General features: G+C 36.8%; 1 protein-coding gene across 1 annotated transcript in view; it reads left to right on the top strand.

Moving 5' to 3' along the window:
* The window catches only part of ME3 (malic enzyme 3), a 287,597-nt gene that overhangs the window by 267,390 nt on the left and 7,808 nt on the right, over positions 1 to 12,399 (top strand). Inside the window, exons 9-12 of the mRNA XM_012545299.3 lie at positions 7,649 to 7,746; positions 8,203 to 8,316; positions 10,122 to 10,227; positions 12,151 to 12,293. Of these exons, the coding sequence (XP_012400753.1) occupies positions 7,649 to 7,746; positions 8,203 to 8,316; positions 10,122 to 10,227; positions 12,151 to 12,293 (461 nt within the window). The remainder of the gene's footprint in view (positions 1 to 7,648; positions 7,747 to 8,202; positions 8,317 to 10,121; positions 10,228 to 12,150; positions 12,294 to 12,399) is intronic.

Genomic DNA, 12,399 nt, shown 5'->3' with positions numbered 1-12,399 from the left:
TAACTAAACTTGGAAATCTTGGAAATGCTATAGATGCAACATACTTAACTTTGGGCAAAGCAATTTATAGTCTCTCATGTGACTCTGGTAGATAAGACTGGGAAATTTGCTGCAAGAAATTTTGCTCTAAGAGATAATTCAGTTAAATATATTTGAATTGTAATAAATAACCAAAAAGTAATGAATAATGAGCTGTTATCATTTTGGAAGGAGGTCTCACTTAGAGTGCTCAAGGGATCTGTGTTTGACTTATGATGCTCAGGATTTTTATTGACAGCTTGAATAAAGACATAGATGGCGTGTAGATGAGATTTGAAGATGATACAACACTTGGAAGGATAACTATCACTTTGGTCCAAAAACCCAATCCAAAAATATCTTAACTGTGACACGTGCTACCAATAGCAATTACTCTATTAGGTAGTTTTGATTATTTTTGCAGAATATTGGGGGGGTTGCATATGGGAAGGGAGAAATTGTTGGGAATTACTTCATCAATCAACAGTCTTTACTATGTGCCAGGAGTACTGAGGATACAAAAACAAAATATAAAATCAGTCCTTGCCCTCAAGAAACTTACATCCTAATGGAAGAGACATCTTAAACATAAATCAGCAGATATAAGACCCTCCTAAAGTAAATGGAAGGTAAATAGCAACTGGGGAACTATAAAGCTATCTGTTAGATTAAAAAATTAAATGTGCCAGTTAAAATGTCCCCAGGCTAGAATGATAGGCTGAATTGAAAAATCTGAAATTTAACAAAGATAAATATAAATTTCAATACTAAAGTTCAAGGAATCAATGTTATAAGTAGAGGAAAGAGGAGAAATCTCTAGGATAAAGTTCCTATTAAAAAAGATTTGGGGGAAGGAGGGGAAAAGTTGGAGCAGAAGGTTTTGCAAATATCAATGTTGAAAAATTACCCATGCATATATGTTTTATAAATAAAAAGCTATTTTAATAAATAAATAAATAAAATGTTTTAAAAAAAAGATTTGGGGAATGGTTCATGGATCCTGAGCTCAATTGTGAGTAACAGTCTGGTAAGGGTGCCTAAAAAGCATATGTTGTCCTAGGCTGCATTAAAAGAAGCATAGTATTCAGACAAGGAAAATGATAGTTCTACCATCCTCCATCTCGGTCAGGCTTGTATCTGGCTTACTGGGTTCAGTATTGGATCTTAGAGTAGGAAAGGAATCTGAAAGCTAAGAAGGTAGATTGGTTCCAGAGTATGGAAGTTCTTTAATGTTGAGCCTTTAAGCTTTACATGGTCATCAATGAAGGGATCCAGAAGTCACAACAGCCTCTTGAAGCAGAGTTAGCAAACACATGGCTTTGCTAGTCATTTTTCTGGTGCTATTTGACAACAAGAATTAGGTGTTAAGTGAGTCTCACCTCCCATGCCTGTTTCTTAGTAATTATGTGCTCTTCATTTCATGAAAAGGAGTTATGTACAAATAAGTGTTTTAGGGTTTGTAGACAACCTGTAGGCAATCTACCACCACCCTCCAAGCTCCATCAAGTATATTTCCAGGCCTCTGTGGGTGAAAGGGTTAATTCTTTTCCTTTCCCAGATGTCCTGTTGTTCAGGGTGGAGATTCCCTGTATTTTCCTGAATGTGATTGTTGGGAGATCTGTGCTGGTTAAAAGCAAAACGGAAACTGCCCTTGAGTAAATTTGAGGTTTGTCCTATTCAGCTATTTCCTGAACTTACAACCTCTAGTACCCAGTTTTCAGGAAACCCAGTTATTGAAAACTCATTTTGAAAAAAAAAAAGTTTATTTTTTTTCTCTCCTCTTAAATACAGTAGAAACCAGATAATGCTATTGACCTTCCTGTGCATCTCCTGGTCCTTAATCTGTCCCTCCACCCACCTCTGAAATTAATCTCAGAATCAATCAGACTGTATACTCAGAGTTTTAGTCCACCAAAAGGGAATATGGGAAAAAAGAAAGAACTTGAAATAAGAAGCCCTTATCCCTGCTTCTTACTAGTTCTGTGACTTTAGAAGAATCATTTTATATATTTGAAATTCTGTTTCTTCATCTAAAAAGGAGGAAATTGGACCAAATGATTTCTAAAGTCTTTTCCTGCTCTAATACTATGGTTATATAGCACATGTAGACAATGGTTACAATCTAGTTACAAACTGGGAGTCAGAGCTACATCTTCCTCTCAAGGTTCCAGGGCTAATCCTGAAAAATCAGAGATTGCCCTCAACTCGTATGTTATGTTTTCCTCTCAATATAATTTGATCTCTTAAGTTCATCTCCTTAATTTCATCTAACCAATGATTATTGGTCCAGTATTATTTTTGATCAATGTTGTTTTCAAAATCATTGATTATCAGTTAATGTCAATTAGTTTTTACAAAATAATATTTACTTAAAAAGCATAACAAGGACAGAAGTACAAAACTACCTAACTCTTCTCTCTAAATCAGGGCACACTTATCTCTTCTATACCTCAGTTCCTAGGGGGTTTGGATCCAAAGAGGAGATGGCCAAATATTTCACCTACAAAGTTCACTTCTAGGTATGCAATGGAAGAGTCAGTCCCTTAAATGAGGGAGGACACAGGATCTCAGATATATGGCTCATCTAATGCTGGATTTGGTCAAGCAGATCATTCTTCAGGGCTGCCTCATCAACCAGGTCTCCTGTGGAATATTTGACAGGGTTCCTGTTGTTGAACTTCTAGGGGTTATTATACCTTCTCAAAGCTCAGTTGGCTGTAATCTGGTCAGTTGCATTTCTATTTTTCATTCGTCCACTCTCCAAAAAAAGAATGAACATAACAGAAAAAAAAAAAAGAAAGAAAATCATGGTAGCATTGGGTTAATGGCTACATAGTGTTTTGGTTAGGGAGATAAGGCAACAGGTATGATGGCAGCTTCTCTTGCCTCTCTTTCCACCTGAAAATTTACAGTGGTTCTTGCCTTGCTAACTTCAAGGAAAGATAGATTTCCACAGTCCATACTTGCCTGCCCCTCCTTGCTCTTCTTCTCTTCTCTCTCATTTGAATAGATTTTATTACTTTGTATTACTGAATCATTAGTAAAGAAAAACAAATAGCAATATAGAAGCCAGAAGGTAACAAGGAGAGATGAAGTAAGTTGGCTGGCCTGTCCAAGTTGGAAAATATGTTAACATATTTATATTAATATTTTTTACATTTTTGCATTTAAGACTGGCAACCTAGCACCTCTGTTCTAGGTACTAGAACCTAGCAGAATAAAAGTTAATAAATGCAAGTATCTAAATGCAATTAGGCATTTTACTCTCTAGTCCTTAACTATTCTGAATTTTAATTCTTTACTTTTTATTTCTCAACTTTAGAGAAATTTTAAATTCCTCCCACATAATTACTTCAGTGTTAAATTACCCCTTCCTCCAGGCTTGTCATGACTCTTATTTTATTTGGAGTTCAAGTCTCCCTATAACCAGATCTAACCATCTTGTTGAAAGTCTTTGGGTTGGCACAATAAGCTTGTTTATTCAAGCTGCTTATTCAGCACTCTTAGTATAAAAGTATGTCTTCAACCATGTCTTGTTTTAAGGAAGAAACTGCCTTCAGTGATCCATGAAGCTTGGCAGAAATGAGAAGAAAGATTATAACATAGTATGTATAGTAGTGTAAATCTCTGTGATTATCTTATTTTCATATAGTAATGATCTTTTCTATCCACCAAATTAACTGAATCCAAGTTTTCCCCTCTTCCCCATGTCCACTTCTCGATTATTTAAAATATATTCACAGTACTTAATTTGGCTCTTGAAACATAGACTAAGGCATATTTTTCCTTCAATACCAACCACCATCTTTCTCCATTCCTTTGGCTAATGCAAAGTTAAATGCTTGGGACTGCAGAACTATTTGTATTCTTAGTCTGAAAACAGACCTTGTCCTGGCATAGGATAGCAAATTTTTCAAGTACTTATAAAAATGTTTTGTGGGAAAGGGATTAAATTTGTTCTCTTTGGTCCCTGAACACAGATTTGGGAGCAATGGGTAGAAGTTGTAGAGACATAAATATGCTGAATGAAAGAAAAAACATTCTAAGATTATAGAATGGGAAGGAAATAGACCCTATAGACACATACACACACACACACACACACACACACACACACACACACACACACACACATGTCCTTCAAGCAAAGACTAAGTAATCAATTGTTAAGTGTGTTACATTTGGGATTTTTCCGGTATGAGTTGACTGGATGGCCACTGAGGTCCCTCCCTTCCAATTCTAAAATACTGCAATTCTGTGAATATATGAGAAAGTTTTGAAACAAAGATATAACGTGTTTTCTCCATAGCATGAATTTGGTTGTCCTCCTCATTTATATATCTTTTCCAATTATTTCCCTATCAGTCGCCTTTTCTATTTCTAATACATCCTTTCCTTTCCCTTTCCTTTTTCTTCTTCCTCTGTTTAAGCCTTAGGGCTACTCCATGGTACCCAAAACGAAATAAGTTGTTGCTTACTGAATTAAGAGTTTCTCTCCTTCACTGATCAGGGCCAAGAAACATTGTCTTTTTGGTAGGAAGAAGCAATAAGAAATTTGGTTAGAGTATAAAGCCAACCTTGTTTAGTCATTTCAGTCATGTCTGACTCCTTGTGACACCATTTGGGGTTTTCTTGACAAAGATACTGTAGTGGTTTACCATTTCCTTCTCCACCTTATTTTACAGATGGGGAAACTGAGGCAAGCAAAATGATTTGCCTGAGTTTACACAAGTAGTAAGTGTTTGAAGACAAATTTGAACTCAGTAAAAGGGAAAAGATCAATGCCTTGAGTGTTTTGCTCTGTATTGCCCTGCTTATCTTTTATCAGCTAAAATCATTAGGATAAAAGTAACTATGTTTTAGCTTACAATCCCAGGGAAAACCAAAATTTATGTGTAACCAAATTATATTATAGTCACAGGGAAATTCCTGTGTTAGTTAACCTTAATATTTTTCAGTGAAAATTCACTTGCAAGTTGTGACATTATCTTCTTCATATCATTGGTCCTCTGAGAACAAAGGACAAACAATAACAAATCATTGTAAAGTATGCACCTTAACTATGTGACCATAATAATTATACCTATATATTAATCATTATGTTAAAATGATGATGTAAGAAAATCCTGTAAAGAGCTAATTGAGACATCACAGAGCTAATTGACACATCATGAAAAGAACAAAGTTAGGACATCAAAAAGTTAGGACATAAAGGCCTGCAGTCTTGTACAAATCAGCTTTTAGAGAAACTATGAATTTTGTATCTTAGGGTCTCAGACTCTACTGGAAGGACTCTAGATCCCTTTGTTTCTCTTAATAATGGTTGTCTTCTTTGCCCAGAAAGGCTTCCTGCTTTCTTTTTTAGAGATGACAAATTCAAATGAAAACAGGCTCCTCTAAACTGTATCTAACTATCTACAGCCACATATTGACTTGGAAAATCACTATTTAAAATTATCTATGTTTTATCATGTTTTTATTTATTTTATTAAATTATATTTTAGTGAAGTTTTGAGACTTTTCTTCTAAGCCACACTCTAAGAATGTACATTGGAAAAAAAGATATCGACCTGGATTGGTAGGTTCAACTGGGACATCTTTGTCCTGGTAAAATCACAAGACCTTCATACCCATGATAATGGTAATTTTAGAGATCTCTAACCATTTTTAGAAAATAGTAGATGAGGAATGTTGAAGGAATTGGAATTCATAAAAATCTAAAAATCTTTGTAGTAAGAGAGAAGGTAATTTCTAATAGGGGGAAGATTCTTTCTAGGAAGTGGCATTTGAGGTGAGTTTGAAAGTGTGAGTTGGAATTTGTCAGAGAGAGAAAGCATTCTAAGCACAGAGAACATCTTTAGAGATAGGCGAGCACAAGGAAGGGAGCAGACAAGCATGGACCTGAAGAGTAGTCAAGAAGTCTGCATTTAAAGTGAGCAAAAAGGAATAAATAAAAGGAATAAATTCAGTTACAAATTATGGATGGACTCGAATGCCCAAGTAAGAAGACAGACAAAAAGGAGTAGCCTTCACCATGAAAGATTAAAATTGGATAAAAGGATTGTTAAATAATAGGTATCCCCCCCAAAGAAATTGTGAACTCTCTTTCTGAAGGTCACTAAAGTTATTAAATAATGGACAGATAATCATCTTCGATGGCCATTTAAAAAAAAAAAAAAAAAAAAAAAAAAACTTGTTTTCGGACATCTACAAAAGCATTTCTTAACACTACAACAGATAGAATGCCATCTAGTGGTGGCTCTGAATGACAGTTGCCCTGTAATAATTCTGAATAGACCTGGAAAGCTGACCTGCTCACCCAAAACAGAGATCCTGCAGTCTAAATCTCTGCCTGTTGATAACCTGGCATCAAAATTAGCTCAAAGAACTAAGGATCTCTTTTTTTATTCTTGAACGTCTCCAAGATGAAAATTCCATAGCCCATCTCCAAAACTCAGTCAATTTCCTTCAATTCAACAAATATTTATTGTCTAAGTTATTTTCATATGTATACAGATGGTCTTTCCAGCTAGATTGTGAACTTTGTGAAGTCAGGATCCAAAATTGTTTTTTATCTTCCCTTCTCTTTCACCTCATCTCCCTGAACCCAAATGGTCTGCACTCATGGGACATCATTAAAAAAAAATGTTCAAGTCAGCCTGGCTGACTTGGGCTCCTGGTCACTCTATTAATGCCAAGAAAGACAGCTTTCTACCAGTCTCCCATGCCATCTAGTGGTAACATCACCACAAGTCCATTAGGAATCAATCAGCTTGCAGAGAATCCCCTTCTAATTCCAAGAGCATGATGGGGAGAACTCCAACACTGAAATCAGCAGCTCTAATATAAGGGATTCACAATAGGATCATGAGTTCTAGATCTAAGAGAGATGGTGATGCTCTTTTTCAACTTCTTCATTTTACATGAGGAAATCAAATAGATCCTGAGAAATTAGGTGATTTGTCCAGGATCATACAGTAAGTAGAAAAGTTGGAATTTGAACCAAGGGCTCTTAATGACAAATCTAGTGATCTTTTCTCTGTGTCATAGGAATAATGAAGGACTAAAGGAAAATGCCTCACTTGTAGATAACATATATCCACAATAATAGCTGAAGTTTACATGATAAAAATTTTCAAACCATTTCACATACATTATTTCATTTGATCTTCACAATAACCCTGTAAAATAGGTACTATTATTATCCCTACTTTACAGAGGAAACTTTTAAAAATTAAGGGACTTTTCCAGGGTCATACAGCTGGTAAATATCTGAGACAAAGTCCAAACAAAGCATTCTTGACTCCTAATTTCAGCATGTTAGTCATGATGACACATTGCCATTCATGAGGCAGCATCTTATGGTTATGTGGACTAAAGACAGGAGCTCAAATCCATTATCATACTAGCTATGTGACCACATGTAACTCATTTCACCTTTCTGACAGCATCCTCTTTTGTCAAATGGAAAGGATCATACCATAGCTACCTGTCTGCCAGTAATGTAATAGAGAATGCACTTTGTAAGCCTTAAAGAATCATAGATGGTTTTGGGCCCACCAGGGCATTATTCAGAATGAGAAGACCAGTTTGTGGCAAGAGATTCACCCTGAGCTTTGATCTGTTGTAGGCACTGCTTCTGTGGCTGTTGCTGGTATTTTTGCTGCCTTACGGATTACCAAAAACAAGCTCTCCAATCACGTGTTTGTTTTCCAAGGAGCAGGAGAGGTAGGTGCCATGTCAACCTAAGATCTTCATTCTTATTTTTTAATAATTGGAAGGTCAGGTGGTATAGAGAGTAATGTGTCTTTAGAAATGTGATGAACGCTTTACTTTTATGAAAATATTGACCAAGATCATGTGTACTTATTGTGTATCTGAGTTATATTTTAATGTATTTGACATCTGCTGGTCATCCTGACATTTGGGGGAGGGGGTGGGGGGGTGGGAGGTGAAAAGTTGGAGCAAGAGGTTTGGCAATTGTTGGTGCTGTGGAGTTACCCATGTATATATCCTGTGGATGAAAGGCTATTAAATTAAAAAAAAAAAATATTGACCAAGAGACTACTGGAGTGGAAGTGGAGAAACATTGATGATCAGTATAATATCAGATGCAAAAATCTCACAATGAAGATTCCCATCCATCTCAAATTTCTAAATAATGCTCCCATTCTGGATTTTTAGGCAGCTATGGGAATTGCCCACCTCATTGTCATGGCCCTGGAGAAAGAAGGCATCCCAAAGGCAGAGGCCACCAAGAAGATCTGGATGGTAGATTCCAAGGGGCTCATTGTGAAGGTAATGCTTACCAAATCCCTGCAAAATTGCTTGTGGTTTTCAGCACTTGGGTATCACTTGGAGCAATATTGTAGGTGACTTTGTTTGTAGAGTTGAGAAATTAGACTAGTCTAATAAGGTCCTGTATCCCAGCAAGAGATTTTGCTACTCAAGTGTAAAAGACTAGGTTCTCCCAAGTCTAAGAATATTTAGAAAGGGGTCATTCTGTGCCTCCATTTCTTCATCTATAAACTGCTTTGTACTTCTTAATGCCATTGTGAAAAAGAGCACTATCTCTGACAAAAGAAGCTCTGAGTTAAGATCCAAGCTCTGATGCTTTCTATCTAATATTGGCTACCAATATGACTTTAACAAGTCACTTAAATTTCTCTAGGTCTCAGTTTCCTTATCTGTAGAGTGAGGAAGTTGGACTCAGTAGCATCTGAAGTCTCTTTCAGCTCTAAATCTATGGTTTTATGATCATACCCAGTGAATTAAAAGAACCCAAAGTGCCCTTTCCACACCTGGCCAAGTAGTTGGACTAGAGGTAGGTTTTCCCAGTAGGGATGCCGAGGTTCTGCTGTGGAGTTAGCCCATGAGAAGACTTTGTAACACCTTCGGTTTTGTCATTTAAGGTAACATCACTTGTTAAAGTCTCCGAAGCATAATCAGACCTCAGGTAAAAACAAAAAGCTACAACAAAACTTTGCATAGTCCAGTGTGTAGATTTCTTCTCGCCCTCATCATACTAACCTCATTCCCTCTGGTTCTCTCATTAAAATAACTATCCAAGCAGTCATTTTTCACTGTCAAGCCCCTAGCTATGGATACTCCAGAAGAAATGCTTCCAGAGGATGTTGCGTGTCAGTGGCTGAGGAAGCCAAGTACAGATCTCTTATTTGCTCTCTCTTTCCTGGATGCTGATTTTAAAATCTCAAGCCATGGAATTAAACAGTTTGACAAGCTCAATCTATGGGTCAAACAAGCACTGATGTGTCACGCATTATGCTTAAAGCTGAGAATCAAGAGGGAGGAGGGAAGAGGAAAGGAAAGAGGAAAGGAGAAGAGGAAGGAAAAAGTCAAAACAGTCCCTATCCTCCAAGAAGGGAGCAGTATGCACATTTGTCAGCCCATACAAGAGTAATTTGAGCTTTACTATGGAGGTCAGCCCTCCTCATAATCATTGATGATTGAATTTAATAATGGCTTTTTCTGATCTTCTTAGTTGCTAATTAGTGCAATCCCCTTTATCTGGAGGAATAATATTTTGCATTTCCTCTGTAGACATTTATGAGGAACAATGTGATACAGAGAAGAGAGAGCTGGCTTTGGAATCTCCAGGACCTATTCAAGGTTCTTTCCTGACAATACATTTCATGTGACTCTGAGCAAACCAATTAACCTCTCAATCTCCCAAGACCCTCACTAAGATTCTTAAGCAGAGCAGGTACCAATGGGCATTAGTAGAGACAAGCGCCTATCTTGGTAAATCACAGATCCTAGAAAGAAACTAAAAATCATTTGCTTTCAATACATTTTATGTGACTTGAGAGAAGGATATGTGTCATTTTTGACTTTGTAGTCTCAGAGAGAAGGGAAGAGAACAGAAGCAAAGTGGAGAGGAAAGGGAAAAGAGAAAAGAAAAGGGAGGGAAGATAATGAAAAGGGAAGGGACAGACACTGATTTAACTCCTGAAAGATTCAAACTCAAATCTTTCCAATTCCAAGCCCTCTATACTTAAATGTCACTCAGTTTGTATCCAAAGCTCGGGGCTATTGGGGATCTTCTTGGTTTATAACTGTTACTTGTTCCTTCTTTTCCTCAGGGAAGGAGTCACCTGAACCATGAGAAGGAGGTGTTTGCTCAGGATCATGCAGAAGTGAATACTCTGGAGGAAGTGGTCCGGCAAGTGAAACCCACAGCCATCATAGGTGTGTGGGGAGCACCTTCTATTCAGGGACTTTAAGACACAAAAAAGGAAAAGAATAAATTGGAGGGGAAAGGGAGGAGCTTATCCTGTCTGGAAGGTGTCAAGTAATGGAGTAGACAACTTTGCCTAAGTAAGATGGGGCCAAATTAATGCAGGCCTTGATCTAATATCAAGTATTTTGAATGCATTTAATCAAAAGTCTCCATTGGCACCATAGTGCCCAGGATATTCTCTGGTCCTCTGAAGAGCAAAGGTCCTCTAAAGTTCAAGTCCCAGGTCCAATACTGACACAATTTCTTTTTTTAAAAATACTATTTTATTTTTCTCAATTACATGTAAAGACAATTTTCAACACTGATTTTTTTTTTATTTTAAGTTCAAATTTTTCCTTTCCCACCCTTGCCTCTCTCTTCCCTAAGATGGTAAGCAATTTGATATAGATTATAAATATGTAATCATGTAAAATAAATTTTAATATTAGTCATGCTAATGACCAAAAGAAAAAAAACAAAAAAAATTACAGAAAGTGAAAAATAGTATGCTTTGATCTACATTCAAATTCTATGCTTACTCTGGATGTGTATAGCATTTTTCATCGAGTCCTTTAGAACTGATTTCTTTAAAAAATGTTTTTTGAAACCTGTAACAACAAAGATAATCTAATTCAGAGACCACATGATTATAAATATCAGGTGAGGCATGAAGCAGGGAGGCACATGCTCATGAAAGGCTGATAATCTCACTATTATTATGAACAGATATGATGCACAGAACAAATTGGAAGGGCAAAGTACTCTAGATGCTCCTTTTGCATATCACATTATTCTGACTGCATCATCTCAGAATTCTTTGGCAGTCAGTCTAGAAGTCTATGGAGTTCTTCTCAAAATCATGTTTTTCAGCCATAGTCACACTATATTTTGCCCCTGATATAGTAATTTCATTTTGAGCCTCTTTGAGTACAAGCAATCATAATTTTTTTAAAAATGGGGATGATAATAACATCTACTTCCCAAGGTTGTGAAGTTATCAGGTCAGTTATTTGTAAAGCACTTTGCAAATTGCAAAGTGCTATATAATTATTATGAGTTAATATTAACTATCACTATTGTTCTTAATTTTTAAAAATGTATATAATAATGCCACTTTTTCCAAATGTTGTTAGGATAAAACAAAAATTATCCTATGCAATGTGCTTTGCAAACTTTAAAGCATTTTGTGAATTATATTATTGTTGTAATTATTATTAATCTTTTAAATGGGGATAATAATGGCACTTCTCCCCAAAGTTATGAGGATTAAATGAATTAGGATACATAAAATGCTTATATTGTTACTATTGTTATTCTTTTAAATGGGAATAATAATAGAATTTACTTCTCAAAGTTGCAAGGATCAAATGAGTTAACTTATGGAGAGTCTTTTGCAAACTGGAAAATGTTATATAAATAACATTATTAATGTTTTAAATAGGGATAATATTATAACCTATTTTCCAAAATTGTTATGAGGATCAAGTAAGTTAATATAAGTGAAGCACTTTGCAAATCTTAAAGCACTATGTAAATTAAATTATTGTCCTTGCTATTGTTATTATTTATTATCTATATGACCTTAGGCTTCAGTTTCTTCACCTGGCTGGCCTGTGAGATACTCTGATCCTGGGAATCCTTTGGTTTTTGTCTTTGAATTTCCAGCATCTTGCCCATTGGAGGCGCTTAATTAAATTAGGTTGATGAAGACACTAAAACTAGAGGGACTGAGTCCCTTGCCCACAATCACACGGTCAGGAAGCAGCAAAGCCAGGATGCCAGTCCAGTTCTCACTGGGTGAGGTGATGCTCCCTCTGGGAGGTACAACAGGGAGGCTTTCAGCAGCCACAGTTCCTCGGACAGCAAGGAATAGACTCCTTTCTCTTGGGCAGGGGTGGCTGCTGTTGCAGGAGCGTTCACCGACCAGATTCTGAAGGATATGGCCTCTTTCAACAAACGACCCATCATCTTTGCCTTAAGCAATCCCACGAGCAAAGCTGAGTGCACCGCTGAGAAATGCTACCGTCTCACAGAGGTAAGCACCCAGGATGCTCACAGCCTCCCTTCCCCTGCACACGGAGAGATCCTTCGAGAGATGGAGATGGGCCCAGGGCAGAGCCAGGCTAAAATCTGTGCCCCAG

Source organism: Sarcophilus harrisii, chromosome 3 (genome assembly GCF_902635505.1).
Source record: "Sarcophilus harrisii chromosome 3, mSarHar1.11, whole genome shotgun sequence".
Lineage (NCBI taxonomy): Eukaryota > Metazoa > Chordata > Mammalia > Dasyuromorphia > Dasyuridae > Sarcophilus > Sarcophilus harrisii.
The sequence above is the reverse complement of the archived record's forward strand: the minus strand, read 5'-3'. Positions and strand labels throughout refer to the sequence as shown.